Here is a 20,564-nt window from a genome sequence, read left to right as displayed (position 1 = left end):
ATGTGACTTCTCCTACTACTACTCTCTCCCCTTTTGAGGGACTTCCCTCTGAGTTCATTCAATGGCCCCCCTTTGGAGACAATATAGACAAAAACATAGCCATCCCACTTAAAACAAAACCTATGCATTATTTAGATGCCTAAAAGCACAACCAGAAAAAGACATTTTGGGGAGAGGACCAAGTGAGGCTAGGAGATGAATATGGCTGGCCCTACAAGGTAACCCAAGACTGCAATAAGAAGAGTGTTTCACAATTATTTCCCCTGCCCATGAAACATCAAATTGCTCCACAATGAGATGCAAGTTGGCATTCACCTGCTGTACATAATTGCAGAAGATTGTCAATTACATGAAGAACATTAGAAACATACAAAATTCTTGGCTCCTTAGGCTTACAGAGCACCCCAAGATCATATAGGCAAGTGTGGCATTAGTTAAGGGTCAGTTAGGTGGCACAGTGGATAGAGCACTGGTCCTAAAGTTGGGAGGACCTGAATTCAAATCTCACCTCAGACATGTACTATCTGTGTGACCCTAGGCAAGTCACTTAACCCCAATGGCCTTACGCATCCGGGGTCATCACTAGTCATCCTGATATATATCTTGCCACCAGACCCAGATGGCTCTGGAGAAGAGCGAGGCTGGTGACTTTTGCACAGTCCTCCCTCACTTAAATCCAACTCACTGCAAGTCATGACATCACCCCGGTGTCTTGGTCCTCTTCGAGAATGAAGGACAAACAAGTTGTGTTAGCCAAAGGAATATTTCTATTGCTGATATCCTCACCTTGGTAAAAAAATAAATAAATAAATAAAAATAAAAGGAGGGGGGAGGGGGAAAAGGAAGAAGTTTAGGTACTTATTTCTTTCCCCAAATTCGAGCAGGCATATACGTGGAAATTTTAGTCAAAAGAAAAGAAAAGCTATGCAAGGGAAGAGGAAGGGAACAAGAAAGGGTAAGTGGATAAGGGGGAAAAAATCCAGTGGTAAATTTGATTTAAACCAAAAGATAACTATGCTTAGATTAAGGACTATTAAGTAGTGGCATGAATTAACACACTATGTTAAAATGAAGTAAGTTCTTACCTATACAGAATTGTAATAGGCCACTTAAAAGCAAAACTTTCAACTAGATGGAATTATAAATTTTCTTCTCCTCTTCACTTATAAAAATTTTTGAGTTCTTCAATTATAATGAAAGAAATATGATAATTACCTTTCATAGACATTTGAAATAGGCATTTCAGTCATTCAAACAATCATATATAAGATTTCATTACTGTGCTATAAAAAATGACAAGCAGGACAATATCAGAAAAACGTAGACTTACATGAATCAATGCAAAGTGAAGTGAGCAGAACCAGAACAGTGTACACAGTAACAGCAATATTGTATGATGATGAACTATGAATGACTGAGCTATTCTCAGAAATACAATGATTCAAGACAACTCCAAAGGATTCATGATTAAAAGTGCTCTCCACCTCCAGAGAAAGAACTGATGGAGTCTGAATGCAGATCAAAGTATACTATTTTTCATTTTGTGTGTATGTGGTAGGTTGATTTTTTTTTTTGGTCTGTGTTTTCTTTCACAATATGACTAATATGGAAGTATGGTGACTGAACATGTATAACCTATATCAAATTGTTTACTGTCTGAGGGGGGAATAGAAAGAGGGAGAGAATTTGGAGCTCAAAATTTTAAAAAACAAATGTTAAAAATTGTTTTGACATGTAATTGGGAAAAATATTCAAAAACAATAAAGATACAAGATTTCAAGGAAATGACATAAAGCCTACCAAAGTACTACTCAGTTGACCTAACTACAGTGTTCACTAAATAAAGCAAAAATCACGTGGCCATAGTCAATTCAAACAAGAAGGACAGGAAGACACGTGCATTCTGTCCTGTTTTGCTGGCACCCACTGGGTCCACAATTTTGTCTAGCTCAGGAAAATAAAGCCAGGCAAATAGAAATGCTCTGAGGAGGTCAGTTCTATTAAGAGAATATTGGGGGCAGCTAGGTGGCACAGTGGATAGAGCACCGGCCTTGGATTCAGGAGTACCTGAGTTCAAATCCAGCCTCAGACACTTAACACTTACTAGCTGTGTGACCCTGGGCAAGTCACTTAACCCCAATTGCCCCGCAAAAAAAAAAAAAAAAGAGAATATTGCCTAACACCTAAAAGGTCAACAAATGTTGAAGTATATGTCATTTTATAATGAGTTAGACAAAGGAAGCTGGAGCCTCTTGTTAATGAGCTAGCCTGGGGTAAACAAAGATTAGGTGCCTTTGGATATCCCAATCATGGATACATCATCTTTCTCCTGGTCAAGGAAAACACTTGATACACATTCCACAGCATCCCATCTTTTTCAGCAGAATGCCCCAATCATTCTCACATTCTTTCTACCCTTCAATTTCTCCCTATCAACTGGCTTCTTCTGTTCTGCCTACAAACACGCCCACCTCTCCTACATACTCAAAGACTCCTCACTGTATTCCAGCATCCCTACCACCTACCATCCTGCATCCTTCAACTTAAACTTCTTGAGAAAGCTACCCCACTTCTCCTCTCACTCAGTTATGAACCCTCTGCAATCCAGCTTTTGATTTCATCTTTTGACTAAAACTCTCTCTCCAAAGCCACAAATGATCATTGTGAAATCTAGAGGCCTTTTCTCAATCCTCATGCTAGTTGATCTCTCTGCAGTATTTGACACTATTGATCCCCCTCTTCTGGAAACTCTATCCTCTCCAGGTTCTCATGATATTGTTCTCCCTTATTTCTCCCTCCCTTCCTCTCTCCCTTCCTCCCTTCCTTTCTTCCTTCCTTTCTTCCTTCTTTTCCATTCTTTCCATTCTTTTCCATTTCCATCTAACCATTCTTTCTCAGTTTCTTCCACTGGTTCTTCATCCAGGGTGCACATACTAACCATGGATGTTCCCCAAATGTCTGCCTTGGGATCTCTTCTCTTCTTCTTCTATATTATCTCACTTGGAAATCTAATCCTCTCCCATTGGGTTCAGATGCTATCATCATCTCTATATGGATGATTCCCAGATGTGTATCTCCAGTCCTAAACCCCTCCTTACCTCTGCCTACTGTTTTCTCTAACATCCTTCAAGTCTCAGTTCCCACCTTCTGAAAGAAGTCTTTGCTGCTACCCTTTCCCCTCCCACCACAAGTGCATATATCTTGTATGTACATATTATTTTGAATGTTTTCTCGCCCCTCCCACAAGAATTTGGTGACTGTCCTTGAGAGCAGGAATCATGGTTTTTGCCTTTCTTGATTAGCACAATGGCTAGCATATGATGTGGATTTAATAAATGCTTATTGATAACATTACATAACGTTAAACTCAGGAGTTCTTCTACAGATATTTTACCTGTCTCCACCCTCATGTCCTCACCCTTACCCTTTACCCTATCCACCCTGATTTCCTCTGGGTGAAGAGGCCTCATGTAAGCAGCTTGAATCATTACCTTAGGAAACTTTTCAGTGATAATTTATAAACTGTTCATTAACATTTCTTTGGCACTTTGCATTAGTGTCACATCTAAAAACCATCTGATGTTCTTGATAAATCATATCAAACTTGTACTAAAAGGGAGCATTGTGGAGCTCAATATATTTGTAAACTCAAATCCAAGTTTTTATTTTGTCAGCAAGTCAATAAACATTTATGAAGCACTTGCTATGTGCCAGGCATAGTGCTAAGTGCCACATTTTGCAAAGAACAGAGAATATTTTAAAAGCCACAGGACCTTAAAATACAATTCAGATCACTGTCACAATTTATGATGAGTGATATTCATTCCTTGGCATGTGTGCCCCCAAGACAATTTTTATAAAACTATTGCAAACATTTAAATATAAGAAGTAATCTATGACCTTTTCCACAATTTCTTCCTATTATAGAATTTAATCAGAAATTTTCCATCCAAAAAGACATCTATCTACAAAAGAAAATAACCTTTCAAAGAAATATTAAAAAGTACCAAATTTCTTTTACAAATTCCTCCAAAGCCTATTTTGTGTAAATAAAGACACACTCATTTGCTACGAATCCATGTCCTCTGATTTTAAATTATCTGCTTTTAACTTTTCCCTTCAGATATTGCAGTAGTGAGACAGATGATACATCCACAAAGCCCCAACTGTAGTCTGGGCCTAAAGGAACACAGTGCACTCAGGTCCCCCAGAAACAGTTCCCTTACCTTTGAATCTTCATTGCTCACTCCGAGTTCTAACACAGCTTGAGGAGACTTCAGCTTGGCTTGATTAGACTGAGCCATTTGAAGGTTAAGCTGCCATCCAATTGTCTCAAGCTACAACAGACAAATACAGATGGAAATCAGGTGGTGCAGAAGCAAAAAAACCAAAAAAACCATCCCACTTTAAGCACAGACCCCTTCATAGGAAAGAACAAGAGTAGCCAAGGAGGCTATTCTTCCATCAGCCTTGAGTTTTCTTCAATATTCATATCCTACAATTCTCCTTCTATTGACAATTTTGGGGTTTTGTCATGTCTATCAGAGTCAGGAAAATTCGATGGTTAATTCTAAAAAATAATGATTCTATTGCAGTGGCCCAAATAACTCCAGAAGACATAAGGAAATCTGCCTCCCTTCTCTTGGTAGAGAGCTTCTGTACAGAACTGTGTCACCAGTTGTCAGACAGGGCCATTGATGTGTCTGCTTTATTAACCTGTCCTTTGTTATATGGTAAGTTTCTATGGGAGAAGGGTTATAGGCAGGTGGCAATAATGTAAAAATGCATCAATAAAGTAATTTTTTAAATAACAGTTGAGAGACTGAAGAAAAACATATAAGAAAGGCAATTAATTACTCTGTGGCATTAATTCCTTTCTCTGATAAGTTCAAAGCATTTTAAAGACATTTCAGTGACTTCGGTAAGCAAATAACAGGTCTGAGTACTGTTATGTTTAGCTGGTTTAACAAACAAGTTTTAGAGGATGCCAGAAAATATAACAGTCAACAATGCTACCCCATAACATTAGGGTTTTTTTGGATTGGTTTGGTTTGGTTTTGGTTTGGTTTTTTGCAGGGCAATGGGGGTTAAGTGACTTGCCCAGGGTCACACAGCTAGTAAGCATCAAGTTTCTGAGGCTGCATTTGAACTCAGGTACTCCTGAATCCAGGGCTGGTGCTTTATCTACTGCACCACCTAGCTGCCACTACATTAGTTGTTTTTTGTTGGGGTTTTTTTTTTTTTGGGGGGGGGGGGTTTTAGTGAGGCAATTGGGGTTAAGTGACTTGCCCAGGGTCACACAGCTAGTAAGCATCAAGTTTCTGAGGCTGCATTTGAACTCAGGTACTCCTGAATCCAGGGCTGGTGCTTTATCTACTGCACCACCTAGCTGCCACTACATTAGTTGTTTTTTGTTGGGTTTTTTTTTGGGGGGGGGGTGTTTTTTTTAGTGAGGCAATTGGGGTTAAGTGACTTGCCCAGGATCACACAGCTAGTAAGTGTGTGTTAAGTGTCTGAGGCTGGATTTGAACTCAGGTACTCCTGACTCCAGGGCTGGTGCTCTATCCACTGCGCCACCTAGCTGCCCCTACATTAGTTTTTAATAACACAAACTTATTCTTTTTCCATGGAATATAAATATACTTCTGAGGTAAGGTAGACCATGAAAAAGTAAAAGTATGATTGTTCAATTTTTTTTCTTAATATATCAAAAGGTATGAGTTTGTCTTGACTAAACTTGCTAACTTACTAACTCCTGCAATGTCAAAATCAATTTAAGGTCTGGTATTCACTTTTTTGTTTGTTTGTTTGTTTTGTTTTGTTTTGTTTTTTAAAATAGGCAATTGGGATTAAGTGACTTGCCCAGGGTCACACAGCTAGTAAGTGTTAAGTGTCTGAGGCCAGATTTGAACTCAGGTCCTCCTGACTCCAGGGCCGGTGCTCTATCCACTGTGGCACCTAGCTGCCCCTCGTATTCACTTTTTAAAGTTCTAAGGACCAAAATGCATTAGAAAATTTTGTGAAATGCCATTTAAATATTTTACTATATGAATGAGTAACAAAAATATAAAACTATGTAATGACACTGGTAAGAATGACACTATCATGACAATTTCAGATTGACCAATGTACTAATTACTTAACTTTAAAAGGATTGCTAAACAATTGGAAATTAAAGTAGTAACAGAAAGCCAAAACAAAGTATTTTCTTTTTAAAGATAATAATTGGATGAGAAACCAAAGCTACAGCCCTGACTCTAGCACAGTACCTTTTAGAGACTAGGGGGTAAAAAGGAGGGAGATGTTGCACAGACATAATCAAATACCACAGGCTAAAAATCAATTAAATGGAACATTTTAAATAAGGACCCTTGATGTACTGATCTTTATCACGGATGTACAATAGCCCAAGAAACCAACCCACAGCTTTTTCTGAGTAACCACATACTACACACATTCAATAAACACATGCTAGCATATTTCTGCTGCCTGGGACAATTCTTGATGCAATATGTCATTGTAATCATCAAAAAGCATTTATTCAACACCCATGTGTATTTTTACAAGACTGGTTTGACCGCTATTATGCTAGTAACATCAAAGAAAGGTAGAAGAGATCATAGGGGTCATCTAGTCCAACCCTATAGATTTGCACATGAAGATAAGCAAGTTCATACGTTCTGCCCATCATCACATACATGGTAATTGTCAGAGACATGACCTGAAGCCAGGTCTTCAGACTCCTACTATACTACAATATTTCCTTGAAATAAAGACAAGATATGTTACACCTGAGAGAGCATATAGGCCATGTATAATAACCTATTTTACATAAGAGAAAATTGGTGCTGAAAAAAGTTATAGGACTTACCCAAAGTCATAAAACATATCCAATCAGTCGCTCAGTCTTCTCATGTCTACCTCTACAATGTCTCTCCCAGCTGTCCCCTTCTCCTCATGCAATAACTACCCTATTTCTGGCCTCCAGTACTTCTTGTCTGGACTACTGCAGTAGTCTTCTGATTGGCCACCCCTCCTCAGAAGTCTCTCCCCCAATCCAATCCATACTCCTCACAGTCATCAAGCTGATTTTCCTAAATCACAGATCTGACCACAGAATCCCACTACTCAATAACCTTCAGTGATATCCATTTGGTCAAATAAAAATGCGTTTGTTTAGCATTTAAAGTCATTTATAGGGGGCAGCTAGGTGGCGCAGTGGATGGAGGACCGGCCCTGGAGTCAGAAGTACCTGAGTTCAAATTCGGCCTCAGACACTTAACACACACTTACTAGCTGTGTGACCCTGGGCAAGTCACTTAACCCCAATTGCCTCACTAAAAAAAAAAAAAAAGGGGGGGGGGGGGAAAGTCCTTTATAGCCTGGTTTCCACTTACCTTTCCAGCTTTACTGTACAAGTACCTTTTACATACCCTCCAGTCAAGTTAAACTATCTTTCTAGAAGTTCCTCACACACGCTATTACATCTCCTTACCTCTGCATAGGCTGAAAAGCCATGTCTCTTCACCTCCATCTCTTATAATCTTTCCTTCTACTTCAAGAAGTTCAAGAATGAGCTTCTACAAAAAGCCATTCCTGATCCTCCCAGCTACTAATACTTTTCCCCCCAAAAAATGAGCATGTATGTATATTGACCTCAGTGGTCAATCTAACCACCAATTGAGCAGAAAGTCCCTCTCACTCTTTCAACTTGTTATCTAGCCAACCTCAGATCCAGTTTTGAGGTATTCATTAGGTTATTAAGGCAATCCCTTTCCACTTCTGGAAGGCTCTAAATGTTATGAAATTTTCCCTTACATAGAGGAGAAATTTGCCTCCCTGCCTCTTCCTCCCATTAGTGCTAGTTCTGCCACCTTGAGCTACACCAAATAAATCTAATCCCTCATCCACATGCCAATCCTTCAAACGTCTGACCTCTTCCCAATGAAAGCACAGGTGCCCCCCCAAAAAAATCCAACTATCTTGTTTCACTGTCATATCTTACTCCTGAGGCATAGAGTCATACACAGTACACTAAAAACCCCAGATCTCTTTCACTGCAGTTTAGCCATGCCTCCTCAGTCTTGTAGTTGTGGAGTTTATTTTTAATACAAATGTAAAACTTTAAGTTTATCTATTTAAGCTGTATGAAGGGTATTGATAATGATATTAAACAGAACAGAGTCAAGGAAAGATCCCTGGGGCATTATACTAAAGGTCTCTAACTATTAATCATTGATCCTCAGGTTCATCTCTAACCATTATTCACTGTTCTTTGGGTATAGTCTTTTTTTTTTTTTGGTGAGGCAATTGGGGTTAAGTGACTTGCCCAGGGTCACACAGCTAGTAAGTGTTAAGTATCTGAGGCCGGATTTGAACTCAGGTCCTCCTGAATCCAGGGCTAGTGCTCTATACACTGCACCACCTAGCTGCCCCTGGGTATAGTCATTTAATCATTTCTAAATCTATCTACCTGTCCTATTAGCTAGCCTACATATCTTCGCCTTATCCCCTAGGATATAATGAGAGATCTCAAATGCCTTGCTGACATCCAAGTATGCTATGCCTCTGTTCTTTCTACCCCACATTCCATTACCTCCTCCGTATAAATACAATTATCATAATACTTAGATGAATGCCCTGCTCTAATACCTCCTTAGAGTGCAAGTGCTGATGGATCCTTTTCAGCCACAGCAAATCATGAAACCGTACACAAAAAAGACACAGACAGATTTTAGACTCTGTCAGTGAAGTTAGTATTCATAATCAAGAGATCTGAAATCATTTGAAGTACTGAGGGTTAGGGTTAACCTATGAAAACTTCTATAATTCCTATCTATATCCTCCTATTTAGATATTTGCTACAGGCAGTTTAACCAAACGCTAGAGATTTTTCTCACTTTCCTGTGACATCAGAAAGATACCAAAAGATATATCAACTATCCTTTCCTCTCACCACATTCCCACCAATCTTCTTTTTGAATCATGTGATTTTTGACAAAAATTTTTTTCTCCAGATCTTCCTGTTTATGATGTGTTATAGCCTACCTTTACCAATCACACAGTATTCATTGTCCTCTGGATGATATTCTTTTTCAATCCTCCAGAGACTGTAATGTCCCATGACCTTTAACCATATAACACCAATACAAGGAAAATACCATTAAAAGGATTGACAGGAGGGGCAGCTAGATGGCGCAGTGGTTAAAGCGCTGGCCCTGGATTCAGGAGGACCTGAGTTCAAATCCAGCCTCAGACACTTGACACTTACTAGCTTTGTGACCCTGGGCAAGTCACTTAACCCCCATTGCCCCACCAAAACAACAAAAAACAAACAAAAGGATGGACAGGGCTTGCAGAGCACACAAGCAACAAGCTAGCTGACTACACATTTTTTCCAATCCCTATGACCTCTCAAACCTCTCCAAAACATAAATTAGATACCAAAGATAAAGCCATTTCAGCTCTCTCTAAGGTCTAGCACATCCAGAATACAAGACTGTTAAAAACAACATACATACACACACACACACACACACACACACACATTTACTGACCCAACCTCACTCAGCACCTCTCCCCAATCTCCTATGGTACCAGCAGCAAAGTTTCACTAGCAGACCTTAGTAGACCCCCATAGCTCAGTTCTCCCTCCTGTTTTCCAGTGTCATAGAGACCTTGCTCCAGAATGTGGAATTTTGCTCAGATCTTAACAGCCAGGTTAGTCACAGCCCTTAAGGAGCAAAATCTTTCCAGGGGAGGCAACCCAGAAGCATCAGTTTCTACGAAGGTCTGAAATGGCAGTGCCAGGGAAAACAGGCCCTGAACTGTTGGTGCCAGGCCAGAGAAGTGAAGAACAGAGGAAGTGGGATAGGTCACACAAAGAGGAAAAGGCAGCATGGGAAGGGGAGAATAGAGAGTTGGGGAAGGGCTGATTGACACTCCATCAAGTGCGAGGCAAGAGTGCAACATCCTGCTGGGGCCAGGTCTGACCACCCAAAAGTCAGTTGGGGCAGAGACCTAGACTGGTGAATCATGAACTGCCATGTGCGGGAGGAAGCTGAGATGCTTTGAGATCCAGCCCCCAAGGAAACTACAATCAGAGGAGAGAGAGTCAAGAAGTGAGTGATAAGGAAAATAAGGGGAAGTGGAGTGGAGATTAAAAATCCCAAAGACTTTAGGAGAAAAAAACACCTCAGACCTCAAATATAAACAGATAAATCAAAGGGAAAAACAATAACAACAGAAAGGAAATATGGCCCCCAAATCTAGTTAATGAGATCAGGCATGTATGAATAAATGCTACACAATAAAGGAAAATGATCCAACACTTGAAGAGATAGAGGATCCTATAAAATTTAAAGAGAACATGGAACCATAATATGTTGTTCCTGAGTAGTTTAAATGAAAAATGAGGATTATGAGAGCAAAAGTTGTGTCCTGCACACCAAAAATAATGAACAGAACAGTGAACTTGAATCTGCAATATCAAGCCTCACCAAAGAAACAAAATAGAGAACAAGAGATTGGGAATGCAAATACACAGAAGTAAAGGGCAACCTAGAATAAGAGAAGAAAAAAAACAAGAACATTAAAAGAAAATATGCTACACAGCTAAATGGTGCTGTAGATAGAGCACTGGTCCTGAAGACAAGATAGCTTGAGTTCAAATCTAGCCTTGGACACTAGCTGTGTGACCCTGGGCAAGTCACTTAATCCTGACTGCTTCAAAAAAAAAAAAAGTATTTATTGTTTAGGGACAGCTAGGTGGCACAGTGGATAAAGCACTGGCCCTGGATTCAGGAGGACCTGAGTTCAAATCCAGCCTCAGACACTTGACACTTACTAGCTGCGTGACCCTCGACAAGTCACTTAACCCTCAATGCTCCACAAAAAAAGAAAAGAAAAGAAAATATGCTCACTGTGCACCTATAGCTCAAAGATAGGATGCAAAGACAACTTAAAAATCATAGGTCTCCCAGAAGAACATGACAAAACAAAAAATGTTAACACCATAATGAAATAATAGAGAACTGCACAGAACTTTTGAATGTAGAAAATGAAATTCCAACTGAAAGAATTCACACATCTCCTCCAGGAAAATATACGAAGCTACAACTCCAAGACACATAGTGATTAAATTTAACAATTCACTTAAAAAACAAGTTCTGCAAGCCATCAGGAGAAAGACCACATTTGATTAATGCATCCCCTTGACCCAATGATTTCACTCATGGACAAATTAGTGATACCCTAATGGACAAGGAATTCAAAGACAAGGGAAAGGTCTCCTATAATTAAAACAGTAATAGCAACGCTTTTTTATGATAGCATAAAATGGAAAACAAAGGTAATGCCCATCAATTTGTGATAATAGAACAAATGTAGGTTGAACAAATTATGGCATATGAAAACTATGGAATATCATTGATCATAACTAATAATAACTATGAAGAATTCAGAGAAACATGGTAAGACCTGTAGGAACTAATGCACAATGAGGAAAGTAAAACCAAGAGAATAATATACACAATGACATAATAAGATAAATGAAAAAAACTAAAAGACATCAGAATTCAGGTTAAATATTATGACCAATTCTGTCTTTATAAAAGATTAATGACTGAATGTACTTAGTTTCTCTTAGCAAGCTAGTTACAGTTGTGAGTGCTTTCCATAGGAAATACTATTCCTCTCACTTTTTTTTTCAACTATTTTTTGGCGCTACAAGGTCAGGGTAAAAGGTTCCAATGATAAGGATAGGGGTATTTGGAACATACATGTGATACAAAAACAAATGGCATTGGTATAACATGACATGTTTGAAAAATTCTAAATCCTTTTCCCGTACTTTATGACTAGAAGAAATTGGCAGAAACAACATATGAAGTAGGAAGGTGTTTTTTAAAGAACGATCCCAATATTAATCAAGGAAAAGTCATCAGATTAGTACTCGGAACACTTTTTCCTCACTTGTAACTGTGAGGTAAATGAAACGGTCCTCAACATTATCAACTGCATTCAGGGAAGAAAAAAAAAAAAAAGAATCCAATGTCAAGTTGGGCCTTATTACACAAAATGTGCTTCTATTTAATATGAATAATGTACTGGCCACAAACATTTCTGTATAATAAAATAGCTAAGAATTTAAATGTTACTCTTCTATTCATATTGCAATTCAGAAAGGTGATGCTCTTTGGAGTTAATCAACACTCTAGGTCTTATTAACAGCAAAAATAATATGATAAGTCCCTCAGAGTGTTAATATCTTTCAACCTTGGTTTATAGGGTGTGTCATAGCTCATCTCACTTTTATAACTTGAGGTAACACATTCCTCTGAGAAACTGTTAGTTATAATGTCAGTTTAAAATGGTAATGAATTCATTATCACTCTAATTATCATATACCGTTTACAACTTAAGATAAAAAAGTCAAAAATTTATAACCAAAATTGTTTTGCAATTTCCTCCTCCCTTCCAACAAATAAAGGTCAACTCTATCACAAGATAAAATCTTAAAAACTGGAAAAATAAAGTTCAAAAGGAGACCTATCCATATTTCTTTAAACTCTTGTCAAAAACAATTTTAGAGCTGGAAAAAGCCTATTCCAACACTCTCAATTTTATAGATCATGTAACTGAAACCTAAAGAGGTAAAAGTGACTTATTCAAGGTGACATTCTGAATTAGTGACAAGAGTCCCAGCTGGAATTCAAGTCTCCCTACTTCCAACCTAGTAATCTTTAAACTACACCAAATCCTTGAATGTTATGAAGTTTACACAATATTCTGTACAAAATGTAAGAAGATGTATGGCAAAAAAATATATCATGAAAGCTTCAACTGCTTCCTTAAACATTTTGATTCCGTTATGAGTCCATTTCTAAAACTCTAGTTGCTTAACTGTTAGCAAATATTGAGACTAAGAAACTGGACAAAGACATAGCTCATTAAAAGAAAATTCAATAAATATTCAATAAATCAATAAAATAACAATAAAATAAAATTATTTCCTATTTTAGAAATCACAAATCAGGAAGCTAACATACATACCAGAAAAATGATCATCTACCTATCCTTTTTTTTTGGAGGGGGGGGGGTGGGTGTTAGGCAATTGGGGTTAAGTGACTTGCCCAGGGTCACACAGCCAGTAAGTGTTAAGTGTCTGAGGCCAAATTTGAACTCAGGTCCTCCTGACTCCAGGGCCAGTGCTCTATCCACTGCAACACCTAGCTTCCCCTACCTATCTTTTTAATGCCCAGCTCCTTCCCAGTACCCTTCTCTACACTGCTACCTATATCATATATTCATTAATACAACATTTTATGCTTGGTAAGAAGAAATTTTCAACCTAATATAGACTGTGTTCTAAAAACTGATTTCTCAACTTGGTTTTTTGAAAGCCAGAAAGTATTGTCCCATAGAAACAATGTTTAAAATGTCAGTCAAATTCCCAGACCAGCCTACAAAAACTTATTTAATACAAAATAAAGCTGAAAGTTCTCTAGAGTCCTAATATAGATGCCTCAACTCTCATGGAGGTGACTTTGGGTTCTTGAAAGCCATGCCATTGGAGCACAACTTCTGGTAATTCCTACCACACTGGCCCCAGAAGCAGAAGGAATCAATTTTCCAAGGAACAACCTAGCTAATAACGAAGAGAATATTACTGTTATGCTGACTACCTGAAAATTTTTCCTCTGGCCATGTTAACCCCGAAACTAATAAAAAATAAAAATTGGTCTCAGTGTTGTGAAACCCCTTCCACATATGCAGTGACAGTAGCAGAGTGGTGAGAAGGAAAACTGAAGGTACTAAGAATCACACAATTTTTGGACCCTCCAAAAATTTCATTTCAACTGTTGGTATGCTAAATGTGAGATCTTTATTCAATGATAAATCAATCTATCAATAAACACTTATAAGTGCCTACTATGTGCCAGGCATCTTGCTAAACTCTGCAGATATAGAAGGGGTGAAAGTCCCTACTCTCAAGTAGCTTACAATTTAATGGGGGAGACAACATGCAAACAAATATATACAAAGCAATATACACAGGTCAAATAGGAAATAATCAACAGAGAGAAGTCACTGGAATTTTCTGGAAGGCTGAAATTTTAGTTGGGACTTAAAAAGGAAGCCAGAAAGGTCAGTAGTCAGCGCAGAGGAGGGAGAGCATTCCAGGTGAGGGAGACAGCTAAGAAGAATGCCTAGAGTGAAGAAATGGAGTGTCTTGTTTATTGAACAGCCAGGCAGCCAGTGTTACTGGACTGAAGAGTGAGTCAGGGAGTAAGACTGGAAAGGTAAGAGAGCTTTGAATGCCAGAGCATTTTGAATTTGTAGGAAGCCACTAGAAGGTTGTGGGGGCGGGGGGGGGGGGGAGGAATGGAGCAGGGAGGAAAACTAGATATGGTTAGACCTGCTCTTTAGAAAACACGTTAGTGGCTGAATGGAGGATGGATTGGAGTGGAGAAAAACTGAAGCAGGCAGACCCACCAGCAGGCTAATGAAATAATCCAGGTGTAAGGTGGTGAGGGCCCTGCACTAGAATGGTGGCAGAGTCAGAGGAGGGGGTATAAATGAAAGACGTTGCAAAGGTGAAATCAACAGATTGGATATGGGGCGGGGAGGGACTGTGAGGAATCCAAGATGATTCCTAGGTTGCGAGCCTGAAAGGATGGGAGGATGGTGCTATCTTCTATAGGAATAGGGAGAGTAGGAGTTGTGGAGGATTTAGGGGGAAAGATAACGAGTTCAATTTCAGACATGTTAAATTTAAGATGTCCACTAGACATCTGTCTGAAAGGCAGTTGGGGGTGTTAGATTGGTGGTCAGCAGAAAGGTTGGAGCAGGAAAGGCAGATTTGAAAATCATCAGTACAGAGCTGGTAATTAAATCCATGGGAACTGATGGGATCACCAAGTGAGATAGTATAAAAGGAGAAGTGAAGAGGATACCTGTGGTTAAAGGGTGTGATCTGGAAGAGGATCCAGCAAAAGAGACAGAGGAAGAGTGAAAGAGGAGGCAGTTTGTTGGAAGAAAATGAATAGAATAGAATCACTGGAACAAAAGGGGATGGGGGGTAGCCTTAGTGAGGCATAGACTACAGGTACAGAATGGAGTATAAATTGCCAGACTCTGTCAACATGTAAGTTGGTTTTGCTTTTTGTTTCAAGAAAGAGCTCTTAGAGAGGGATAATAAAGGGGAAGTGACAACAGCATTAAAAGAAAAAAAAAATTTAACTTCAGTAAAACATTTATTGAGGGAAGTAAAGAGGTGCCAGATTGTAAGGGACCTCAACTGCCAAGGCTTTGCCTGGTAGACAACAGGAAGGCACTGAAGATTTTTGAACAGGAAAATGACATACCTGGATGTGGATGTCAGGAAGATTAGTCTAGCCACAGTATGATTGGAGGGAGGAAGCTATTGCAATTGTCCAGATGGACAATTAAGTCACTGTATTGGTGGGGAGGAGGGGCAGAGAGACTAGAGAAGAAGGGACAAATGCAAGAGATGTTATGAAGGTAAAACTTACAGGACTTGGTAACTGAATGTTGGGAGGTTATTTCCCTATGAGGATAATAATTCCAAAACTAAGCAAATTTATTACATCTATTTCTTGTTGTTGTTCAATCATTCAGTCATGTCCAAATCTTCATAACCCCAAGGAACATAGCATGCCAGGTCCTTCTACCCTCCACTATGTCCCAAAACCTATCCAAACTCATAGTCATTGCTTCCATGACACTATCTATACATCTCATGTTTTGCCATATGCTTCTCCTTTTGTCTTCGCTCTTTCCCAACATTGTCGTCCTTTCCCGTCTTCTCATTATGTGGCCAAAGTATTTAAGCTTCAACATCAGTATTTGTCCTTCCAATGAATAGTCAGAATTAATTTCTTTAAGTATTGACTGATCTGACCTCCTTGCTGTCCAAGGGATTCTCAAAAGTCTTTTCCAGCACCACAATTCAAAAGTATCAATTCTGTAGCTTTCAGCTTTCCTTATAGTCCAACTCTCACAGCCATACATTACTACTAGAAAAACCATAGCTTTGACTATGTGGACTTTTGTTGGCAAAGCAATGTCTCTGTTTTTTAGTATGCTGTCCAGATTTGCCACAGCTTTCCTTCCAAGGAATCTTTTCATATCATGGCTGCAGTCACCATCTGCAGTGGTCTTTAAACCCCAAAATATAAAATTTGACACTGCTTCCATTTCTTTTCCCTCTATTTGCCAGAAAGCGATGGGACCAGTTGTCATGATCTTAGTTTTTTGGGTTGCGTTTTTTTTCTGCTTTTGGATGCTAAACTTCATCATATTTTACACTCTCCTCTTTCATTCTCATTAAGTGGCTTCTTAATTTTTATTCACTTTCTTCCTTCACAGTGGTATCATCTGCATAGCTCAGACTTTGTTAATATTTCTCCCAGCAATGTTAATTCTGGCTTTTGATTCATCCAGCCTGGCATTTAGCATGATGTACTCTGTCTCTTAGTTAAATAAATAAGGTAACAATATACAGCTTTGTTATATTCCTTTTCCCATCTTAAACCAATCAACTGTTCCATGTTCAGTTCTAACTATTGCTTCTTGATCTGCATATAGGTTCCTCAAGGGATCAGTAAGATTATCTAGTACTCTTATCTCTTTGAAGACTTCTCATGTTTTTGTTGTGATACACACAGTCAAAGGTTTTATTAGTATAGTCAATGAAGTAGAAATAGATGTTTTCCTGCAACTCCCTTGCTTTCTCCACAATCTAGCAAATGTTGGCAATTTGGTCTCTAATTCCACTGCCTCTTCAAAAACCAGCCTGCTCTTCTGGTAATTTTTCACTTACATATTGCTGAAGCCTAGCTTGCAGAATTGTAAGCATAATCTTGTTGGCATGTAAAATAAACACAATTGTTCAATAATTTGAACACTCTTTGACATTGTACTTCTTTAGGACTGGGACATAAACTGATCTTTTCCAATCCAGTGGCCACTGTTGAGTTTTCCAAATTTGCTGGCATATTGAGTGTAGCACCTTTAAGACCATCATCTTTTAGAATTTTAAAGAACTCAGCTGGAATTCCATCACCTCCCACTAGCCTTATTGCTAGCAATGCCTCCTAAGGCCCACTTGCCTTCATTCTCCGGGATATCTGACTCTAGATCAAGCGGTGTTAAGATCTTTATAGTATAGTTCTGTATATTCTTGCCACATCTTCTTAATCTTTTCTGATTCTGTTAAGTCCCTACCATTTTTGTCTTTTAATATGCCCTTTCTTGCATGAAAGGTTCCTTTAATAACCCTAATTTTCTTGAAGAGATCTCTTGTCTTTACCATTCTATTGTTTTCTTCTATTTCTTTGTCTAACTCATTTAAGAAAACCTTAGATCTCCTTGCGATTCTCTGGAATTCAGCATTCAGTTGGGTACATCTTTCCCTTTCTCCTTTAGCTTTCGTTTTCTTTCTTTCCTCAGCAATTTATGAAGTTCATCAGAGGACAGCCATTTCACTTTCAGGCTCTTCTTTTTATTTGGTATGACTTTTGTTGCTGCCTCCAGGGCAAAATTGTAAACCTCAAACTATAGTTCTTCAGGCACTCAATCTAATCCTTTGAATCTATTATTATTACTTCTCTAACTGACTTCAAATTCCCCACAAGGCTATGCCACAGCACAATTTTCTGAAAGGGCAGCAGCAATCTATTGTTCTCTAATACCCCCAGGGAAAATGCAAAAAGCATAGTTCACCAATCCTACACCCCACTAGAAAGCTTTAAAAGTTTCCCCTACAAATCAAACCAATATGCATAGGGCCTTTTAGAAGCCTCAGACTTAGGGACAAACCCTGCCTAGCCCTAGACCAGGTCTAGTGCTTAGGGCCTATCAGTTAGCTCCAGGGATGTGGATCAGAGAATCCACAACTGTAAGGAAGGAACCATTCAGACATAAAGTTGTTTCTCATGTTAGAAGATTCTTGGCCAAAAACACTAGTTTCGAAAGTCCCCAAAGAATTCTGATCCACTTAAAAGAACTGAAAATATGTCAAAATATGGTCTCCGTTTCCCAAGAGATACTTTTCTAAGAACTTCCAATTTTCAAGGGTCTTCAATAGCTCTAATAATAATAATAACAGCTAACATATGTAGAGTGCTTACTATTTGCCATGCGTTGCAAGCACTTTACAATTATTATCTCATTTGACCCTTGCAACAAACCAAAGAGGTAGGTGCTATTATTATCTCCATTTTACGTAAAAGGAAACTGTGGCAAACAGGTTAAGTGACTAGTCCAAGGTCATACAGCTAGTACATATCTGAGATCAAAATTGAACTCAAGTCTTTCTGACTCCAGACCCGGCACTCTATCCACTGTGCCACCTAGCTGCTCTCTAAACTTAGGCCAGAGTCACTGAGTAAGTCCCCTAAAAGTACCACAGTCCTTAGCAACGGTTCTAAGGGTCCCAAGAATTCTGAAGAAGAGGGGCGCCCTTTAGCTTTACTGTACCCTCCAACCCAGGTGCAATCTTACCAGGCAACGCCTATAAGGGACATTTCAGTGTAGTCTGGAAGACACTGAAATGTCATGTGACCAACATTCTGACAACTGCCAAATTACTGAGAATGCACATTAGAAGCATTATGGCCTATAAGATATTAAAGAAAAACTTGGCTAACAGTTCTTTGGTAGAAGTAAAATATTTAATTTGTTAATGTTTTCACTTTAAGCCAATTAATCAGTCAGTTAGCACATTTCTGCTTTAGATAAACCTGATTAAAGGTAGCTTAGATTCAAAGCTCCTTAAATTGATTTCTGCATCAACAGTTAAGACTGTTTATTACATTTTCCTGGAGAATGTCCATCTGTTTCAAGCCAAAGTCATTCCTCATCTCTCTACTCTCCCTTTCACTGAGAAGGAAATTAAATTGATTGGAATCTATTACACCAAAGGAACTCAAAAACCTCAAAATAAATGCACCCAAAACTCTAGACATACAACCTTGATGAGAGCCTCAATATAGAGAAAGGAGGGCACACACGACTGCCCATGGTTTCCTTTCTCTGTCTCACCTAGAAAATACCCTTCATTATAAGGAAACTGGGTTTCTACACAGCTCAGGAGATAAAGCACCAGGCTTGGAGTCAGGAAGACATAAGTTCAAATCCTACCTCAGATATTCACTAGCTATTTGACCCAGGGTAAGTAACTTAACTCTGTTTGCCTCAGTTTCCTCAACTTTAAAAAAGGAGCTGGAAAAGAAAACGGCAAAAAACTCCAGCATCTTTAAAAACCCCAAACAGGGTCACAAAGAGTCCAAACACAACTGAAAGGACTGAACAACAACAATAAGGAAATTCAATAAACTGCATTACAAAATAGCAATTTATGAAATAAGACTACCAAATACAAAATGACAGGTTCCATTTTAATCAATCTTGACCCTGAGGCTGGCATCTTATTCTGATCAAAGCAAGGTCAGATTTAAAAGCTGCCACAAGAGCAGTGACATGTGCAGACAACTCCTTCCTACCTCCACTATGATTCAACTAACAAAAAGACTTGGGAAAGCAGTGACGGGAGCAGTATTCTGAGAGTTAGCACTTCTCAACACATTAGAGATTGTTTACTTGTTTTGTTCATAAGGTAAAAGACATTTTTACTCGCATCCTGAAGATCAAGAGTCTTTCTCCATGTTGACCTCATGCTTTGTCATTCAAGCCTTTACTTCTAGCAGCAGGCAGTGTAACCAGTCTTCAACCACCCCTGTGATAGCTGCCTACATACCAAGGACAGGAAAACAAAGGAGAAAAGAAGACAGACAACAACACTAACTGCTTCTGTCAAACTGTGACTGCTGTACAGGAGAAGCAGTGAGGGGCATGCAGAAAGAAGTAGAAATTCACAACAGCAGCAAAACATCTACTTCTCTATAACGGGAACATTGCTATTGCTGTTTTTGCCTACCTCCTTTATGAACCATACCTCTAATTTCACAATGAAAGTCAATGGGAAAATAGGATTCTCCTTTATACAAAATTCTGAGCAATTTTTATGAACAGTCTCTGGGATCATAGCTCTGGAACTAGGCCATCTAATACAATCCACTTTTTTTTTTTTTAAAGAGGAAATTGATTCCCAGAAAGGATCAGGATCAGGATTCACAGACCACCTTGCCTAAGGTGGTATGAATCAAAGTGGCAAGTTCTACTATACAGGTCCTCTGATTATAGACTCAATGCTCTTTCTAATGGACTACCTGCTGAGGGATAACTATATCCTCAATTGACTAAAGCATCTTCCCACAGGCCTCTTCCCATTGTCTGTAAAAGCAATAGTTCTCAAACAGTTTGGCCTATGAATTACATATATAGGCCAAACAAATCCTCAACCAATTTAGTCCAGCCACTTACTAGCACCAAAAATCACCAAAATGAATGTGTATGTGTGTATGTAACTAAGACCCAGATAGTCCATATCTCTGAGTATCAACTCTAAAGCCTTTGATCACGCTATTAATAAGAAGAATGTTATTACTGTTGGCAATTTTAAAAGTATCATTGTATAG

General features: G+C 38.8%; 1 protein-coding gene across 2 annotated transcripts in view; it reads right to left on the bottom strand.

Annotated features, from left to right (window-relative positions):
* Positions 1-20,564, bottom strand: part of COMMD10 (COMM domain containing 10) — a 216,456-nt gene that overhangs the window by 177,854 nt on the left and 18,038 nt on the right. For both annotated transcript variants that reach the window (XM_043975541.1, XM_043975542.1), the window contains exon 5: positions 4,227-4,337. In XM_043975541.1, coding sequence (XP_043831476.1) covers positions 4,227-4,337 — 111 coding nt within the window. The remainder of the gene's footprint in view (positions 1-4,226; positions 4,338-20,564) is intronic.

The sequence above is a fragment of the Dromiciops gliroides genome, chromosome 1 (assembly GCF_019393635.1).
Source record: "Dromiciops gliroides isolate mDroGli1 chromosome 1, mDroGli1.pri, whole genome shotgun sequence".
Taxonomy (NCBI): Eukaryota; Metazoa; Chordata; class Mammalia; order Microbiotheria; family Microbiotheriidae; genus Dromiciops; species Dromiciops gliroides.
This window is presented reverse-complemented; position numbering and strand designations above follow the sequence as displayed.